General features: G+C 45.8%; 1 protein-coding gene across 3 annotated transcripts in view; it reads right to left on the bottom strand.

The window, feature by feature from the left end:
- Positions 1 to 21,656, bottom strand: part of ZFPM1 (zinc finger protein, FOG family member 1) — an 87,774-nt gene that overhangs the window by 15,947 nt on the left and 50,171 nt on the right. For 2 of the 3 annotated variants that reach the window (XM_083165159.1, XM_083165161.1), the window contains exons 4-5: positions 20,139 to 20,243; positions 1,446 to 1,585 (exon numbers count right to left, since the gene is read on the bottom strand). In XM_083165159.1, the coding sequence (XP_083021285.1) occupies positions 1,446 to 1,585; positions 20,139 to 20,243 (245 nt within the window). The remainder of the gene's footprint in view (positions 1 to 1,445; positions 1,586 to 20,138; positions 20,244 to 21,656) is intronic. The other variant, XM_083165160.1, reaches the window with a different exon arrangement.

The following is a 21,656-nucleotide window of genomic DNA, read 5'->3' as shown; positions in this document are numbered from 1 at the left end:
CGCAGCGAGCCCCGCGAGGGGACGCGGATACCTTCACAGTTATACGCGTCCCCTCGCGGACTTCACAGGTGTCCGTGGCGACGCCGACACCTGTGAAGCCCGCGAAGGGACGCGTTTACCTGTGAAGGTATCCGCGTCCCCACGCGGGGCTCGCTGCGCTCGCCACGCTTCGGGCTCGGTGGCTCGCTGCGCTCGCCACACTATTCTATTCTCAACTCCACGCCGACGTGGATAGTAGGGCATGAAAAGGTCGGAGGACGCGTACCGCCGCCCCTCGCGGGCTCGCTGCGCTCGCCACGCTTCGGGTTGGCGTGGATCGTGGGGTGGCGTAAAAAAATTGGGGTGACATTTAAGGGTTAATTGGGTCTATTTGGGCTCTGTAGCCCATTTAACATTGATTCCTATGGGAAAATCGCGGGCATTGAGGCATTTAACATTAAAATCGCGATCAATTAGGCTTTTTAACATTGTTCCCTATGGGAAAATCGCGGTGATCGCGGGTACACGATTTTGATGTACCCGCGATTTACCCGCGATGCCCGCGATTTTTTACCCCCGACGCCCGCGATTCTGATCGCGGGCGCCGTTCTAGGTAAAGAGTACCCTTTTTTCTTTAGGCGCTTTTTCATGTTTTACCATCCACATGGATGTTGAGCGCACCTCCCCTGATGTGCAGTGAGCAAATCGAGCCATGCGAGGGTATGTCCTACACTAATTGGGGGTCCATGTGCTCAGGTGGCAACTTTTGACAACCCACAAAAAAATTCTGAAAAACATGTCCAACTGTCCTTGTGTCAACTTTGTCACTGTCAACCTAGTGCCTTTCTACCTTTTGTCGACCTACTGTAGTACATGTTGACCTTTGCTGTCTACCTACTGACTGACTGTCTACCTAGACATGGTCTGTGGGCTAATCCACACCTGGCGCCATGCCCCAGGTACTGTACGTTCAAGATGGGATTAATGAAGCGCTTGCCCGTCCGTGCGGGCTTGCATAGGATCTGTCTACCTCAGACACACTGGAGGAGATGGGCTGCTGATTGGGTACTGGAGGAGGTGGGCTGCTGATTGGGTACTGGAGGAGGTGGGCTGCTGATTGGGTACTGGAGGAGGTGGGCTGCTGATTGGGTACTGGAAGAGGTGGGCTGCTGATTGGGTACTGGAGGAGGTGGGCTCCTGATTGGGTTCTGAAGTATTAAGCAGTGGAGGCTAAATCGGTCTTAAATATCGGTGTTAGCATCTAGTTATTTTTATTGTGGGTCTGAATCTCCACGGCAACTCTCAGCTTCTAATGGACATAAGACAGGAAGTGGAAAGCAGAATTTCCCTTTAATAACACACAAGCTGCCAATATCTTTGACAACCATTGGTCAGACCTGGAGCAGTGAGGGGGCTCATCCCCACGCTGTGACGTGACAATAATGCTATGTGTCCTACGCTCTTACCATTTGTGTCCGGTCCGGAGAAGATGCGTTACCACTGAAGGTTCCTCTGAACGGACCCCAAGTACAGCCCTTGGCTATCTCCGTCTGAGCACGGACCTGGCTAACTCCATCAGGTGAGGGGATCTCCAAAACCAGCTCATCTGTTAAGGGTGGTGAGGGGAGAAACACAGGGTGAGTACAAGAGTAGCACGGAGATGTTCGCGACACATCCGTATTGTCATTAGTCATTTTCCTTGGACTACTGCATTTAGAAAATTACAATATTTACGGCAATAGAGTTGACACATAGGTGCTTAAAATTACAGGACGCAGCTAAGAAAGAATGTTAGATGAGGTCCCCACCGGTCCGGGCAATATTTGCGCTCTACTCTGCCTCCAAAGTCACCCCAACCCGTCAAACTGCTCAACAATAAAATATTGCTAATTACAATATGTATTTATTTACATTTTTTTTTAATAGCGCAGCATATTCCGTTGCGCTTTACTGGAAACAGTGATAAAACAACCCAATATAGAGGTAGACGGGCCCTGCTCGCAAGTTTAGAATTTATAGGACCCCCAGAATCCAATTTCTACTTAACCCTGACCACATGTATCCTAAGCAATGGCTGAGATGCAGTACCTATTTGCTGCCTACAGAGGTCAGTGTTGCAGTGCTGAGTGACAAGTCACCTGAAATGTATCATTTATTATAGTCAGTACGCTTAGGACTTGAAATGACCATTTACGGCAAGCCTAGGGTCCAAGGAATCTCTTACAGGATGTCAAATTTATAATAGACCTGCAGCCAAATCTCAGCTGAGACTCCTAAACATTCAAGACATATTTTTCATAAATAATATTCCAGTGTGTTTCCTATAGACACAGAACCGGCCCTCCATGGAGAAGGTGCGGCATTTCTGAAACAAGAAGGATCCTGTGTTAATATAAGGTTAACATCAGAGCTGCGAGGTCACGGAACTCATGTCTAACTGATAACGCTTTTGGGCTGACACTTTCCATGTCAAAACATCCATCTATCTTCTCTATATCAAACCCCACCAAGGAAAATACACAGAGCTGCTGATAAGGCAGCCTCACAAGCTGCAGGGATAAAGCTAACAAACAAGGGACACACAGTAGCAGAAGGCCCAGCAGTTACATTCCCAGGAGCAGCTTACAAAAGGTGTCCAAAATAAACGGTCAGCTCTCTGCTAACTCCAGGAAGAACAAGGTTGCGTCCCTATTATTATTTATTAACAGTTTGTTATATAACGCAGCAAATTCCGTTGTGCTTCACAATTTGAAACAGTGCAACAACAAACTGGGTATTTACAGACCGTTGAAAAGGTAGGAGGGCCCTGCTTGCAAGCTTACCATCTATACCAGTGATTTTCAACCTTTTTACCTTGCGGCACACTAAATAAGATTTAAAAATTGCCAAGGCACACCATGACATCCCCACAGGGCAAAAAACATTGGCCCCCACAGGACAACAATACAAACCTATTGGCCCCCATATTAAAAAAATATATATATATATCACACTGGTCCCCACAGGTAACAAAAAAAAAACACATTGTCCTTTACATGAAAAGAAGAGACGGGTAAAATAGAGTTAAACTGGTGGTGGCTGTAAACAGGTTTGGGTATCTCTAAATCTGGGGCAATCTTGAGAACAGCTCAAGGCACACTAGTTTGCCACGGCACAGTGGTTGAAAAACATTGATCGATACCCTAAGTAACACTGCAGCTCAGACTCAACAACGTGGGCCTACAAAAATAAAATTCAAACCTACTAATAAAAACACTACACAATAATTTCGCAAGTCGATCTCGAAAATTCTCACAACATTTGTCACATTGTGCAGAACAGACATGCGTGTCTCTCCATCTTGCTGCAGGTAATCTACAGGTATGAACCAGGTTTGTACAAAACTTTATCGACTGTCTGCGAAGGTGACACTGTCCTGGTATAAAACAGAAGGCAGATCAGCAAAATTGCCGGGACATCACAGCTGTTTGTCTGCTCCACCTGCATTACTGTTTCACAGGTGTACCACTCACAGTCCAAGCCCCTAATTTCAAACAACAAAATTCAAAGGCCCAGGCAAAATGGCTGCTCAGACGGATGTCCCACAGTGCACACACCTGCTGCTGTATAGGCTAAATCCTGAAGGAGAACCTGTTAATAGGGTTTAGTCGGTCTTACCCGGACACGCGCTTCCGGGGAACTCGCTCCCTGCTCCCCCCGCTTGGCAGCCTAGGTTTCTCACAGCGATAGCAAGTTAGGAAAGATAAAGACTGACCTTGCAGTCATTAATATTAAGAACACTCAGTGCGCTAATAGTTAAAAATAATCTTTTTTTTTCCCCCCGATTATCACAGGAGGCAAAGTCCGCTCTGAATCCTATCTCTGTATCAATAGTGTTGGTTCTTGGTGACACCACACTCCCAACAAATATAGACCCCGTAATCTAATCTCCCATCGCAGGCCAGCATCTGATTGGCTGACGCCAGCCAGCTGGTCTGCGTATTATCAGACTATTCCCTATCACCGGGATCATTAAGTAAATGTTGCAGGTAACTGGGGCTGTTTGTTTCTGATAAAAGTCACTCTGAAATGAAATAATAACAGCTTTAAACTATTAGCGGGCTCCCCGGGAGGGGTGGCGAGAGGTCAGCCGGAGACGTTTTGCATAATGCTGACAGAAGAGTCCTTCTCTCTGCAGACTGGATATTGGGGGGCGGTATAGGCTGTTGTTACACAGTGAGCGGAAATGACCAATGTCTGATGTTAGTAACAGAAAATATTCTTTTTAATTTATGTTTAAGTTGTTTATAGAGCGCACACATATTCCGCAGCACTTTACAAAGAACATTCGGTCATTCACATCATTCTGTGCCCCGGTGGAGCTTACAATCATATTCCGTAAGGCATGCTCACACATACACACTAAGGGTAACTGTTGTCAGAAGCCAATTAACCTAGCAGTAGGATTTTGGACTGTGGAAAAAAAAAAAAACAACCTATGAGCAGGGAGAACATACAAAACACACACAGATGGACAATGAGGCAGCAAAGCTAACCACTCCACCATCCGTGCTGCCACTGGAAACCTGCAGTTACATATAGGAGGAACACGTATGGACACAAACAGGATGCAATGCACTGTCCTGCCACTAGGCGGTGCACCGCATTCTCCCAATACACTCCCTACACAGTCAGCTTTGTACAGTGAGCACACCTGCGGAATACACAGGGCATCTCCAGGGTTTGGCAGTATCCATGTTTTATTTTACACTATGGGTTCACAAACTGCTTACGCTTTATAGCACGGATAGGGAACCTTCGTCCCTCCAGCTCTTGTACACATCCCAGCATGCCCTGCTACAGGTTTGCTATTTGGCCATGCTAAAACTGTTGCAGAGCATGCTGGGATGTGTAGTTCAACAACAGCTGGAGGGCTGAAGGCTCCCCCATCCCTGGTTTATAGGGTAATGGTCATCATGGGAAAACACAATGCAGCAAGGTGGCCCTATTTATACTTGCTGGGTTATCTATATCAGAGGGGAGGTGGTCCTACTTCCTAAGGGAAGTCTGGCCAATCCCCTTGGAGACTCGGGCTGGGGGGAGATACTGAAGAGTTAATGGGGCAGGAGATTCCCAGGAGTCTTGTTTTCGGGGGCTCTCGGTCTGCAGCCGGCTCACTGGCGCAGTTATGTGTTATTTAAAAATACTCCAGTATTCCCTATCAGGTAATTAGCTGGCCAGGGAGAGGGAAACAATGGAGGCAGGTAGAGGTATATCAGCCCAATTACACATCCTGAGCGACAGATGGAGCATGAATGGGAAGCAATGTCAGACTGGAGCCATGCCAGAAGCAGCCATTTAAAGGGACAGTCCAACTGCCAGGAAGTAATGATCCCATCTACATCCATAAGGTATATTTTATGCCCAATGACATCAGTCCTACTACTCGGACTAGCTGCGACGTGTCCCTGGCGCTGGGCAGTACTGTGACAGCAAAAAAACTATTTGCTGATGATTTTGCAATATCTTAGGCTTGAAATGAAGTCCGCTGAATGGTACCCCGTTATTTATTAAACCATCTCAGTGACTTGGAATGTGGGATGAACTTTTGCAAAAATATGGCAGTGTGACCTGCATGCTCTCTGCATTCAGTTAGCATAAGCAGCTGTTCTGGTCTTCTAAGAAAGAGTTTGACTATCTTTTAAAACCCAAACAAAAACAGTATTTACATTGCAAGGATCACAATATAATGCAAATATGATAAAGCACTTTACATTTCATACATGTTGTCCTCTCTTAAGCGGTGTACACACATTTTGGCTTAAAATCGCTCAGCAATATATTGCTCAGTGTACCGTTTTCATCAGCGACCAGCGATTTTGGCTGAAAATTGCAAGCTATTCTGTCTCTACCTCATTTTGACTAGAAATCGCTGGTGCACAGGTGTAGTCAGGTGCTGCACAGAGCATTGTGCACCAACGGCCATCGTTTTTAGCCATAACCGGAGGAGCATGCTGCTGCGACCTGCGACCATGAAGGGCTGGCAGTGGGAGCGCGCTCCCGGTGAATTATCTCCCACAGCACATGAAATCACTGGCAAAATGGTCGCTCAGTGACCATATTGCCAGTGATATGTGCTGAAATCACCCTCGTGTGTACACCACTTTAGCTCCAACTGGGATCAAAGGAACAACAAAAGACGTTTGCAGGTGGAGACAATCCATGCTACACTGCAGAAAAGGGTGCCAAGACATTTATCTGTTGTGCATGCAGGGTAAATACTGGCTGCTTTTGCATGTGGCCCACACCTGCTGGACATTTTTACTATTACACTGCAACTTAAGTACAGCTAGTACACGCGGGCACCCTGATCCCAGAGGACAACTCCCCACTGCGCATGAGAGGGGAGGAGCTCATATTGAAACTGCAGATAGGTGCCGCCTCTCTGAAGACCCTGACAAGAGGGTAGTGCCAAGGCAAAAACCTACTCCATTTTTCAGCTTTGACTACAATTTAGAATCAGCCCATAGTGGGCAATGGAAAGGTGGATTGATCTATATGGCTTTGTTCCGATACAATTTAGAGACAGGATTCCAGATGAAAAAGACCAAGAAGTTTCTAACCGCCAAAGCATGGAGTGTTGTATATCAGACTCATTGTGATAAAGACCTATTTCTGCCTTTCTCTGTTCCTGTGGGGAGGGTACAGTAGGAGCGGAAGTTGTGTTGGTTCCGTGTAATCTCCCCGTAGTATTCCCAAGTGTTGCACATAAACATGTATCCTGGACCACATACTTGGTTGTTGCTACCAATACACTGCACCCGGATTACAGTGGCGCTTTAGATTTCCTGCATTCCGGTATCTCCCAATCACCTGCCGGTTATTTTACCCCTAATACAAGTCTCTGTATCACCTGGGAAAATACCCGTTCCCTTGTACGCCTCCTGTAACGTCACTACAACCCCCGAAGGCGCCCTGTAGTCAGAGGAATACACCCTGGCTGCGATCGCCGCGCTTGGGAATCACAATTCACATTTATTGATTTTTTGACACAGCACAAAGTGAAATCTTTATCAGCGCTGAACTGTGACCTACACTAATAGCTGTGTGATCTCAGCACAGCACAGATATAAGCACTGGACTATGCAGAACGTATCCTGTACGGAGGGGGGAGGCGCGGATATGCGGAGGGGTGGGGCGCCTGGGAGCAGTACCTTGCAGACTACCATTATAGCCGCAGCTTACTTAACTTGGAGACATTCGAAAAGCCCTGTATCAGTGTTCTCTAATAGACACAAAAATAGGGCCTGATTCAGCCTAGCGAGCAGGTAAAGCCCCGTCGAATGCCCCCCCACCCCACACCTGAATTTGCGCGGGCGTCAGCTGTCATCGGCACGCCTGCATTTACAGGGATATGGCCAGCGTTTCCAATCACCCCCCTAGTGTCTACTGCACTCCGGTGATTAAATCGGGTTTCCCTTCCCTTGTGTTAGCTCGGAGCACAAGGAGAACGCAGGAATTGGTGCTTGCGTCGCGAGCCCCGCGAGGGGGCGCGGATTACTTTACATGTATTCTGCATCCCCTAGCGGGGATCGCCACGCTGCGCTCGCCACACTATATAAAATCAAGTCCACGCCGACGTGGCTAGTGGGGGTATGAAAAAGTCGGAGGACGCGTTCCGCTGCCGCTCGCCACGCTTCGGGGTGGCGTGGATACAGGGGGTGACGCAAAACAATGCCAGAGGTGCTTACAATTGTAGCACCCATCACATGTAATCACATCACAGGGAGCGGGAAAATCGCATCGCATGCTAGTACTATGCGCTATGCGATGCGATTTGACTAAGTTTGCGTACGTAGCCAATCTGGGTGCCGTGCTAGGAAACAAGTACCCAGGAATTTTCTGCAGTCACAGCAAACGCTGATGTGCAATACAAACAGGCTACAATAATAATCATTGATGTAACACTAAAAACAGCTGACATAAAACACAAATGCCCAGCGGACTAATTGTTTCAATATTGTGCTCCATCGTGTTACGTTTCTATATGAAGTGTTAAATCAACGGTGACACGAAACATAATAACACAGAGATACCCATCACTGCCAGTAGCTGAAACAATGGCGGCAGCCTTAGGACCGGCGCAGGTACACACCAATGATGGCGGCTGTTTGTGATTGGCTAATTGCAGACCGACCCCTGTATTTTACAATGGGCAGTGCCCATATTATATGATTTTATGGCCATTTCTATAACCAAGGGGATATATTTCACTATAAGGATTGTCTTATCGTTTGCAATCTTACAGGGTGTTTATTTTGTACCCAGCGGTGACCTCCAAGCCGGCAGTTCTATGGTAAGAGCTCCAGAGCTCTCTGAGCGAGAGAGATCTCACTCAGGCAGGAAGCAGAAGAGACAGCTGTGGGCCAGCCTTCCAAGGATAGCAAAACTTCCATTCCCAGGAAACCGTGGCAGGAGAAGGAAGCAGAGTGCAGCGCGATTAGCTACGTGCCAGATATGATGAGCAGGAAAGATGGAACCACATCTCTCATGTCACCCCAATCACTGATAGCCAGAGCATGGCTGTGACAAACTGCACTTCAGATGGTACAGGGCAGCTTTCAGCAGCTGCCCAGGGGAGTGAGACGCAGGGTGACAGACGAGGTGGCTACAGGCATATGATCCTATTGACCTTGGTCAAGTGGGTGTACAAGAGCCGGCTGCTCGCAACAGGGATTTTGTCTCTATCAATATGGCCAATAGCCATCAAGAGAGTAAAATAGATGTATTAATGGACCTGATCAACTTATACTAACCACAAGGCCATAGATCTGTACTGAATGGAAGCACGATCTGTAATAGAACTCTAGAAGGGATCTTGTGATTGGGCCACAACTTGAACCACAGCAGCACAATCTATATCTACCTGCCGTAATTAAATTTGTGTTCCACAAAATCATGACCTCTTTTGCAGTTTCAAAGTATGGCGCGCACACACATACACACACAGAAGGGGAGGAGAGATTACAGTACACAGGGATGACCTATTTCTAGAGTGGCATTCTGAAGCCTCTCTGCTCACTAACTACAGCATGAGGCATGTGACTGTGGTTGCCATGGTAATCACATGGCACTGTCCAGTATTATAAATACTTTTTAGCAGCCTGAAGAAACAAACCAAAGAATAATGGTAAATATGAGCATTCTTTGACTTATGATTAAGAAAATGAAAACACTTCTTTGTTTAGTTCTGTGGCATAATGCCATAAACGCGATCTAGACCTTTCAGTTATTGTTATTAGACAAAAGTGCCTGATTCAGCATAAGTTGTAATTGCCTGCCGGGTCCCTCACCACGATGCCATTTCTAAATTTTGCAACTTAAATGCTAATATGTAAACACTTGGCTGGATAGCAAAAGCATTTGCATAACTAGGGTAGGCCCCTGCCTGTGAAGGGCATCACCGGGCCACTATGTCCTGGGTCGCAGCTGCGTGTGACATAACACAGCCACCACGACACACAAATGGTTTAGACACTCCTTCGCTGCCCACCCCTGGCTGTGTTGCCACCCCTCCCAATGCTGCATAGCGCCGCCACCCGCCCTCCCCCCCAAACTATTCATGATTTCTGCACTTTAATGATCCGAGCTGAATCCTATATCTATTGAGTTCTGAGCTATATGTCGTGAGTTAGGCACGCACTGTGGGAAGCAGGACTGTGTGCCACAAATGTTGTCTCCTGCACATGGCTCACACTGTAAGTGAGGCTGGGGAAAGTTTAGGGGGAAGGGAGAGTAGGGATTACAATCACAGGGTTTGCAATCGATGGTGCTTTCCATCAATGAGCCGCTCTAGTGTGACACAAGGAACCAAGATAGCGGGGATACATCGGGCTTCTGCCATCTTTAGGCGACAGTAGGGTCTCCTTGACCTAGCTAGCCCCAATAAACTAGTTATGTAATATGGGGCATATAAATCTTTAAATAAATGTGCATTAATTAAGATTAAAGGCAGAACTTCATGCACAGATAAAAGGAGTCCTGATCTCGGATCATTTGTACCATTATTACGTTACTCTGGAACAATGGTATTCTGTGTTCTATCAATGCACAACTTCCAAGCAGCCATCTCCCTGTAAACTCTTCTTAACCCAAACTGAAAGTTCCCCTTTTGTTGGATACGAGTGTTAATCTAAAACAAATACTTCTATCTGCCGTCAAAGCAAGCTCTGCCGATAAAGGAGAAAATAACTTAAATTATTCTCCCCACCCACACATACCAAAAAAGTAGCACTATCAGTGGAATCTCCTCCTCCCATGTCCATCAGAACATACTGTGCTGAACTGGTGCGCTGTCCTGGTCCCACAGATAGGGAGACCTTGAGGTTTTTACCCAAACTCCAGGCATCTGGAGATTAGGGAGGCAGGAGAACTGGGGGGAGATAAAAATTAACTGAAACCGGTTTTCATCACGTTTTAATGAAATTGCTTTGAAATTAAGCAGTGAGGAATCGCACCCGCTGGACGGACAGCTGGGCACGTCATGGGGATAGTTACATATTTATGTGGATATTTTGGATGTATCAAGAGGGAGAGCTCCTATGTTTATGTCATGGAAACGAGCGTTATCCTACATCTCTGGAGGCTGTTGGGGTCATGCTGACCCAGCACAAGGTAGCAGACATAACACAGAAAGGTGATTCCTATGCACTACACTGCTCAGACTGTAAACATAAGTAGTTGTAAACGACAACAGCATGGTCCTATAGGTTGTATTTACTAAAGGTTGATTATTATTTTACAAAAAATAAGGTTATATTGGCATGTGCCTGGGATATTTTTTATCAGTGGGGTTCATTTATCATTGTACATTTGTGACTTAATAAGGGTATTTTCAGGGGTTAACTGCAAATATTAATTATTATTTATTTTATTAATAGTTGCTAACATATCGCAGCATATTCCGTTACACTTTACAACTGGAAACAATGACAAAACAAACTGGGTAGTCACAGACAGGCATAGAGGTAGAAGGGCCCTGCTCGCAAGCTTACACTCTAAAGAACTCCCAAGCACTAGTGAGATTTGGTCCATATGGGAGGCTGCTGATTGGCTGAAAGAGCTCTCAGCCAAATCAGTGGCTTCCCATTCATGTGTTTGGGGTTTTTATTGCAGCTCTTCTTCTAGCTCCCCTGCCCGGCTCTCCGCGAACCCCTGGCTCCCAGCTCCCTCCGCCTGCAGCTCCCCAGGCTGATCAAGGCCGGCACTGACGTCACAGACCCTCCATTAAAACGCCTAGAAACACCTGCGTTTTACCTAGCACTCCCAGAAACCGTCCGGTTACCACGACCAAACGCCGCTTCCTGCCAATCAACCTCCACCCACTTTGCATTTATGATCCATACGCATTTCATTTTCGCTAATTGGCCATGTGCATGTGCGTGGAAAGCATGCGCGGTTATTCAATAATCACTAGATTAGCAAGTTCTCTAATGATCGATCCACTCTAAATCAGTCACTATAGCAGGACATGCTGAGATGTGTAGTTCCATGCACTGCCTACCCCCAGACTACATCAGCGCCCCCTTATGACCACCTAGAAATATGACCTGCCCGCTTTTCTCAAATAAAACACCAATCCCATTTTACTGCGCTTGTGCCTAGTGTTACACTACAATACCCACAATGGCGTGTTTTGCTGGAAAACAATGAGTCTTTATTGTTCCTTTAAACCACTAATGTGTTGCTAATGGAGCCAAGGAAAGGGTTACCTGGGTGCATGCGTGGCTCGCGGACCGCTGACACCCTGTGAATTATGTACAGAGCAGGCCAATAAATGTAACAGAGGACCGCAAGGAACTTTAGCGCTGGCATGGAGAGAGAGGAAAACATGGCTGAGCTATCTGCAGCAATTCCTCATTCCCTGCCAATGGCAACGAGTTCCGATAGCATCTCTGCCCCGCTCGCAGTAATGAACTTTTAATTTTTATGCTTCCAGGCAAAATAACAAAGTGCCCATAAAAAGGGACAAGCCAGAGCATTAAAACAGATTTAATTAAAGCACAGTAAAAAGGGTGGAAAATGGATCATTAAAAGGCAAGACAAGAAAGGGAACGATTGTAACGTTTCCGCTGCTGCTGAAGGCGGCGAACTTGCGGAAAAATCTTCCTGCAAATAAGATAGTAGAAGCCAGAATCAGTTATAAAAACAGGACGGCAGAAGTCTCCTCCTTCGGTAATGAGCGGTAATAATAATATGCAGCATTACCTTGGCTTTAAGTATCTTCATCAAAAGCGTTATTATAGCGTGTTATAATGACCGTCAGTTTATAAATTATTGTTATTCAGACCAGGTATACAGTGTTCTTTCTACTACACTGCTTACAAACACATGGAGCCTTAGGCCTGGTACCCACTGGGATTGGAGCAACTACAGGCGAAACGTACGTCATGCGGCGGTCAACCGGAGCGTATACCTGCTCAGTGCAAGCAACACTCTACTGACCCGTGTGCACATATACTAGGGGGAGACACCATCTGTAAATCTATGCTACTCCACGAGTCTCCAATTGGCTGAGACTGGGGAATAATGGTTACAGGAGCGGTGCTGGGGTCACTCCGAGCAGGTGGCAGAAGAGACCGCTTTGTGTTTACTGAACTTAACTCAAAACTATTCAATTGTGCTAATTTAATGCATGAATCCTATAGCAGCAATGAATTCTAATGTACTGTTTGTCATATGGGCTGTTGAAAATTATCATTGAATCTGTAGGTGAGGTTAAGGGTTGGCTAGTGGGAAGGGGGGGGGGGGTATGAGAACCGTTTGCTCATCAATTTCTAAAAGTAAATTAAACAGCCCTCCATCTGTAAATGCTCCCAAGTTGAGGATTATAGATTATAGTTATCAGCTATTTGCATATCAGAATTTTAAGCAGACAAACCCCTCCAGCAAACAAGGTCATTCCAAAGATAAAAATTCAGTTAGGTTTTTTTTTTTTTTTTTTATATTCCCAGCCTCGACTTGTCTCACTGAATGCGACATTATAAATTTAACCCCCGAGTTCCTGCAAGTTCCTAATGACCAATATAAACTAAACAGCCTATTGTGACCGCCTTATTATCTGTGTGAATAGGCCATTATACAGCAGCTGTGCATACCACACACTTGCATCTGCCTCCCCTATTCCATGAACACAGGCTGTGTATGTTTCATACATCGTTAAGCTGATATATATCACAGCAGGAGGTGCGAAAATCCTTATAATAAACAATTTGCTTGAATAAATGCTAGTTTCTTATATGAGGGGGTACAAGACCCTCACGTGGGTGTTAGCAAAGATGTACTCTATATCCATTAGGAGTCATGTAACCTAATGGACAGTGAGGCGTATTTTACTGGACTGCCATCAGCGTGTAGGTTTCCCGGTGCCCTTCTAGAGATTGGTAGATAAAGATGCAAAGATGGGCAGCCTGAGAAGGATCCACGTGCTTGGTGCATTACCTAAGAGGAGTGCTTGTGGAAGACCAACTAATTGTGGTCCCCTTCCAGACTTGTCCATTTTTTCTGAAATTTCTCATTCAAATTGATTGATCACAAATAAAAGGATGTCGCAAAAGGCGTTCCAGACTGTTTTGAGTAAAAAATGATTTACCTGTAGTGGATTGAAAATCCTTGTTTCCACTCTATAACAACTATTAGAACATTGCCCCTGAGGAAGTCGTTAAGACGAAACGCGTTGGGGGTTTGTTTTCCTTTTACTAGACCATTTCAATTGTGCCAAATGATTGAGAAAAAATGTTTTATTGCATTTTTATATTTATTTTATTACATTTACCAAATTGCTTGGATACAGCTTTGAATCATTATTGTCACTTTAATTTGATGGTGGTGGTGTGTGTGTGTGTGTGTGTATGTATATATATATATATATATATATATATCCCAACAGTTTTGGGGATTCCCCCCGTCATCAGGGACAGCAGCTGTAGGTGTTGCTGATGCTTTTGCTGTCTACAAACTATTTTAATGAAACACTCAAGGTTTTAACCTCGACAGCACTCATTCATTTAATCCCAGCAAAAGTAGTGCATATCCCCAATCTACATTACACCCTTTAATATGGAATAGAACACGTTCTGGGTTACACACGTGTCACAGACTGTTCCCTTTATGAAAGGAAATCCCCCAGATATAAACTTCTCCTCCAGCTCAACCGGTGACACAAGACCCTGCTGTCTGCTCCGACTAACCAGAACACCGTTGGCACAAGTCACCCAGCTGGTTTTGGCTGGCACCTCGCAATACCCTCCAGGCTTTGTATATTTTTATTAAGAGCACACATTAAAGAACAACGGGCTCCATTCTTACAGGTTTGGAGCTGGCAGAGACATTGGCACTGCCAGCCTGTTCCCAGAACTATTAGTCATGTCAGTGGCATCTCTGATGAAGACACACCGAAGTAAAGGATTGCAGCGAGTGATAAATGTCCCTTCTTTAGTACGGTCCATCTATTACCGAGGCAGGAGAGGAGAACAACCAAAAGCGGGATCTCTAATCCCTCATGATTACGTAATGAAGAGGCCGGAGTGCTGCTTGATAATTATAACAAAAAAAGAAAATTATACCTTTATCTGTGTCTATTCTGCATATAGCAATATCCAGTTTATTCAAGTTCCATTACTACAGTATGTTTGCATTCTATTATATATGTACATACAGAGAGAGAGAGAGAGATAAAGAAAGAGGGGTAGAGAGAGAAATAGGGGGAGAGAGAGAGAGAGGCAGGGAGAGAGAGAGAGGGAGGGAGGGAGAGGGGAAGGTAGAGGAGGAGAGAGAGAAGGAGGGAGAGAGGAAGGGAGAGGAAGAGACAGATGGAGAGGGGAAGGGAGAAGAGGAGGGAGAGGGGAAGGAAAAGGAGGAGACAGGAGGTAGGAGGAGAGGGAGAGGGGAAGGGAAGGGAGAGGAGGAGAGAGGGGGACATAGATGGAGAGAGAGGATGAGAACTAGGGAGAGACGGGAAGAGAGAGGGGGAAAATTACTTTTTCTTACAAAGTGTCCCAACTGTACAGAGACATTTGGGGTTATTCTCAGACTTGCACCAGTAACACAGAAGTTTCTTTCAGGGAGTAAATAATACACAAAAGTAGTAATCCGCTTCCTTCACTCAGCCGTATAAAGCATTAAGGCTGATCTGGGGCTCCCTCAATATCAGACATGCAAAGGACTCTACTGGAAACGAAGGATCCAAGAACAATGGCCTGCAGAGGCAGGGGCATAGAATATTCTGGCATCAATTACCTGTGCGGTGCCAGTTCAGGCCCTAAGTTAGGTTAGTGGCCACATATCCATCAGGACATAGAGAAAAACACTGTTTGCTGAGCTGCGTCTTGTATCCGATATCGCTCTCCCACAAATGTCACCTAAGTAGGCGCTGTGTAAGCCCTGCACATGTTTTACAAGCTGTGCAATGCAAACAGCAGGGATCCAGTGCCTGCTCTCACCAAGGGAGAACACTGTGGGGCTGAGATAGCAATCTGAGCCTAAATTATTCAACACAGGCTGAATGCGAGGCAGGAGTGCAGGGCGGACAAAGGAGGGGGCAGACTGTTAACATATCCGCACAGGGGTTTCTGTAAATGAATTCACTGGCTCCCAACCATGGCACATATCTCCGTGCTGGGCACTGCCAGTGGAGCGGCAGCTACACGCCAGTCTCGGCTCTATTTTAGTTGATGAAATGTATGTGGTATTTCTATTAAGTCCTTTTTACAGGATAAAACAAGGGTACTCCCAAACCTCAGATGCTTTGCATACAAGTCAGAATTCTATGCATGGGCCTCCTGGCAGTAAGAGAACCGCTCCCATTCATGTAAGGGCGTCCATCACCTGCACCCAATGAAGGCCGGGTCACGACTGAGGGCAGCACCGGGTTCAAGCACGGCTGAGGGCAGCGGCGGGTTCTAGCACCGCTGTGGGCAGTGGCGGGTTCTAGCGCGGCTGAGGGCAGCGGCGGGTTCTAGCGCGGCTGAGGGCAGCGGCGGGTTCTAGCACGGCTGAGGGCAGCGGCGGGTTCTAGCACGGCTGAGGGCAGCGGCGGGTTCTAGCACGGCTGAGGGCAGCGGCGGGTTCTAGCACGGCTGAGGGCAGCGGCGGGTTCTATACCATTCTATGGAAACTTGCTAGAACCCAGAACTGTGACTGTCGCACTGCACTGTGCAATAAGGGACTGAGCATTCTAAATACTAAAAAAAAAAACCACCACATACCTGACTGTGTAACAAGAAATACCAGGCAAAGCACAGTGTGAAAATACAAGACGTGAAAGCAAAGATACAGCTAGCTGACCTTAAGAGCTTGCAATCTATTATCCATGTATGAGGACACGCTGTGCTTATAAATAGGGTATTCTCTTTTCATGCAGTGCTGTAAACCTAAACGTGCCCAAGGGCCTGAACACTGCTTATGTACGGAGGATGCCAATGATAATAATACAGAATATTGTTCCTCCTGCACTTCCTCCTGTCCCCTCTCCACCAGGGCTGTCCCTGATAAGTGTGGGCTGCAGAGGAGCAGATAGAATGCCTATCACAAGGGTATATGTGAGCAGGGAGCCCTATCACTACTCCATCGCAGGCACTGCCATCTACTCCCGGCCGCACAGAAATTAATAACACTCCAATTACCGGAACAGAGGCAGGCTGAAGGCAACTGATAGGGAGAGTTCTCTTACATGGAGGGGGGACCCCCACTAGGAGCCCAGTTAGAACTCTGCCATGCGCAGTATGTTCATTCTGTCTGAGGTCCAGAATGTAAATGACAATACAAATGCTGCGCGAGGAGAAAAAAAAAAACGTTCCAAAAAGGATGTAAAGGTATAGATTCCCAGCCAACCATAGACAGTACAACTGCACAGACCTAATAACTGCCATTGTATTCAAAATGAGGAGTGTGGATAATGTTGCAGTTCCACGTTCTGAGCCTTTACCTCCCCAGTACTTCTATGGGGCCCAGGGTCCTATCATGTGATCTCCACTCTTTGGACTCGCATACAGCCTAGACCATGGGTCTTCAAACTGTGGCCCTCCAGATGTTGTGGAACTACATGTCCCAGCATGCCCTGACCGTTTTGGCATGCTCTTATAGGAAAAAATGTGGCAATGCATGTTGGAACATGTAGTTTCACAACATCTGGAGGGCCGTAGTTTGAAGACCCATGGTCTAGACCTTTTGCCCTGCACTAGAAGGATGATGGGGGAGCCCAAACTGCTGCAATAAACCACAAACCATGCAGCGTAGCGAGTGATGGGCAGCGTTATGTAACATCTCCATCCTGCTAAATTCGGCTTATAATGTTGGGGAGACCAGGCCGGTGTCCCCTCCAAGAGTGCATGCCAATTAATTTGGAGTGACTTTCAATTGAAGTATTCTTCTCAATGAGCGACAACGGAGTTCACAAGATGTGACAGCCGATACACAAGGTGTTTTTAGATCTTTTTAATAATGGAAATCACTAGCAGTAAATATCAGAGAGCAATGGCATCAGATCACATGTTTACATGGGTGTGTAGTTGTGTGATATGCGCTAGACGTTTTAACACCGAGAGCGCCAATGGAAATCTACCACACAGAATCTCTCATCAGCCATTAATCAACGCAGGTGATTAGCTAATCTACTGAACTTTGCATGTGTCAGATTAGTCATCAATTAAGTGCTGCGTATGGCTGCACCAAGTGACCCTATCAGACCATTTATAGGGAGGCCGGGGTGAGAGGCATCGGGCACAGCTGGTGATAGCCTGGAGGTGGCACCAAAGTAACCAGGGTTGTAAATAATCTACTCACATTATTCCTAGCATAATGCAACTGATGGGCCAGAAGAGCATGCTGGGGCTTGTAGCTCAACAACATTGATGTGTGACAGCAGATAACAGGTAATCTACCGTCAGTTTGCACTTGGTTATTCTACTATTTATCATTATTATAATAATTGACCTTAATTTATATGTCGCCACAAGGGACCCGGGTGTGGATCGTTTGGTCTACAACAACTAGGTCGACATGGGTCAAGGTCGACAGGACATTAGGTCGACACAAGTAAAAAAAACAATGTCGACGATATGCTTGTGTCGACCTAATGATCTGTCGACCTAGACCCATGGTCGACCCAATGACCATATCCCAGGGATCCGCAGCGCCCAATTACAGAGTACATAAACTAATAAGCAAAACAATGACTTCTATCCCTTTCACATGGCAAATGCCAAGTTGCATTTGGGATTTAGACACGGGTCCATTTTGGGAGTGACCGGAATTTGCAAGGAGAGTCCCTCACAACGACGCGGCAATAAGCGGACATCAGAAAAAGGATGGTATGGCATTGTGTCATCGGAGGAGGAGTTAGCGCTGAGAGAGGTCACTACCTCCTCCATATAGTGTAAAAGGGATCTGGGTTACCCGTTCACACTGCACAGCAACCCGGGTCCGACCCATGATTAAGCATTCTTTTCACCCGGGTCAGAATGCTGGGTTGCTGGACCTGGGTATTTTGAAAACGTCCTTTCGCATCGCACATCAACCCAGGTTATTTTTGCGGTCTGTAAGGGGTATTACAGTTGAATACAATAGAGGATAAGTACAGGGTACATAACCATAGCAGAGGGCACCGGAATAAGGATCAGCTTGGCAGAAAACAGCAGGAGTTGGTGCTATCAAAGTTGTTTTACTGTGAAGGAAAAGCACATGTGGGAAGAGGGTCCTGCTTGTGAGAACTTACATTCTAAAGGCTAGGGGCAGACAGATAGGGGTGACATGGATGGGGTAGACAGATCTAGGTGACAAGTGACTGGGAGGAAGTAACCAGTAGTCAGGAGACGCTGCATGCATTTAGAAGTCTTAGGTTCCACACATGATATCAACGCACCACCCCAAAATACATACAGCCCTGATATACGGCTAGCTCCATCCATATGCGGACTGTTCCTATACTGTACACTTGTGTGTGCGAGTGTCCCCTACACAGCTGCATAATCTGTAGCAATCATTTCCTAAAGGAACTATAACAAGGTATATACACTGACGTGGACCTGTTCTTCTTACGTACAACAGATTAATATGGACGACTGGCATTACCTATCACGTGCGTCTCAGGGCTGTATCCTGCTGCGTACGTGCCACCTATTTCCTATCTGACAGTCCACTTCTTGTTTATGTTATCTTGCAGAGCATTCCAGTGCAGCTCCGTCACTCCACGTACAGTTCCAGAATCCCGGAAAACGGCAGGAAGTGTTCGCATACTACGGTCCGGTGGGACAGATCATTGGGATGTTTTCGAACAAATAACAGAATTTTATCATATATAACTGAAGAATATTTTAAATGGGATTTATACTAATAAGAAAGTAGCCTGTCCTTGTGTTTCCCTCCTATATCCCTATAGATTGTAAGCTTGCAGCAGGGCCCTCCTACCTCCAAGTCTGTCTGTTGTTACCCAGTTTGTTTTATCACTGTCTACTATTGTAAAGCGCAACGAAATCTCTGCGCTATATAAGAAACTGTAACGGAATCTGAAGCGCTATATAAGAAAATGTAAATAAAAATGGTTTTTATAATGATCTGACTGCATCCTGGGCAGAAGCGGAAGCTTTCTCATATCTATTAGCAGGGAGACTGTCACTCTGCGCTGTACCTAGGGATCGGATTACCTCCCAATAAATGCTTCCATAGAAGTTCTATTATTTCATACAATACAATCATTTTCAGTTACAGGTGATCATCATTTCAACACAAGACATTTGTAACCTCAATATGTCACAGAAGTAGGATTGGTCATTTCAACTGTGCATTCTATTGGTAAATAGGAGGCAATAATCGGCAGTACAGTTAGATAGAGTGTAAGCTCTTATGGACAGAGCAGGGCCCTCTCCTCCTCCTCAGTAACTCAAAAGCTCTGATCCCATCGGTCTGTCCTGACACGGCACCGTCTGCTATTGACATTATCGGTCACTCAGTTGTATAGAGGTCCCCCTGTTCGAACCCTTTCCCCTCCTTTTATCCCAGTACTAATAGCTCCAAGAAGGAAATCCCCACTGGAGCAGGTGCTTTGGATGCACTCCTTACTATTAATTGATAATGCCTTCATTCCCCAACACCCGGAATAGATTATAAAGAACTGTCAAACAAACCTGGACCGTTCCAGCTCATCGGCTCCTCCGCGTTCTCCGCACTCAGCGGTCGCTCAGGTGCTTTAAAATCGTGGTTCTCTTCACCCTTCTGAGATTCGCCCTCTGCTTTCAAAACAGACAACACCATCTCAAAATCACTGTATATATATATATATATATATATATATATATATATATATCATATATATATATATATACACACATATACACACACACATATACACATATACTTTGTGCTTATAGGGCAAGGGATGTGAATGAATCTAATATTCTATACAGACGTGCTGTACAATAGGAGCGCACCATATAAATAACTCCAAATACATCAAAAGACCACAAGGAAATCCCTACACATACTAGAGCCTGTATTTGACCCTTTCCCAGAAGTTTATCACTAGAGGCCATTGTGTCTTGAAAGTCTATTAGAAGAGACTGTGCACTGTTTACAAATCCTTATTTACTATTGTCTGATCTGCAGTTAGTGAATCTGGTGGCAGTTGGTCTGTATTCCCCACCCCAGACCTGTGTCCTTGCCCGCTTCTAGCCACCAGTACCGAGAGGCGCATTGAGGTTCTCCCCTTGTGCGGCCCAAACCTGGTAGTGATGCCAATACAAGGTATGCAACTAAGGGGGGTATTTACTAAGCTGTAGAGAGAGATACAGTACCAGCCAATCAGTTCCTAACTATCATGTTACTGGTTGTATTTGTAAAATGACAGCAGCAGATTGGTTGGTACTTGATCCCCGCCCACCTGAATGGCCAGTTAGTACCCAATTAGGAAATAACAAACCTCATTCCAACCTAATTTTTCAATTAACCTCAGTAGTAGCAGAACAATGAATGTTGCAGCGGTCATTACTTTACATATATAAAAACAATCTAGGAAATTTACTAAGACGGTATGTTGCTATGGGTAACCAATCAGATATGATCTATTATCTTCTAGAAGGTGCTAAATAAAAAAGAAGCCGACATTGACTGGTTGCCCATAGCAACATCCCATCTGAAACAAAACTCCCATCTTAGTGAATTTCCCCCAAAGTTTCTTAAGGCAGGAGGTAGACCGCCGGAGCTCTGCCCCAAAGAGCATGTTGGTACTTTTAGTTCTCCAACAACTGTAGCGCCACAGCTAGCCTAAACCTGACTTAGAACCATACACGACAGGCAGCAAGCAAGACAACTTAGCATACAGGAAAAAAGACAATTATTCTGCTCTGAATTGCTGTCACCCCTTAGATTTATTTTTAAGTCCTAATGTTCCCCAGTCTGCAAGTTACCGGCCCATGTAGATTGTCCAGTTGTATTCAGCAGCTCAGTGGTTAACAGGGAACAGGGACCGGCTCTCCGCTCTGCCTGCTCCTAGCAACTGACTGATAATAATTCTCCCCATTAACTGCAGTTAAAGATGGCGTGATAACCCTATCGGCATATGACAGTGCTGCTGATTACTGCACAAAGTGCATGTTTGCATATTCTGCTGCTCGGATCGATAGTGCCCATAAGCCAACGTCAGAATT

Source organism: Crinia signifera, chromosome 11 (assembly GCF_055691185.1).
Source record: "Crinia signifera chromosome 11, ASM5569118v1, whole genome shotgun sequence".
Classification (NCBI taxonomy): domain Eukaryota; kingdom Metazoa; phylum Chordata; class Amphibia; order Anura; family Myobatrachidae; genus Crinia; species Crinia signifera.
Note: the sequence above shows the minus strand (reverse complement) of the source record. Positions and strands in the feature narration are given on the sequence as shown.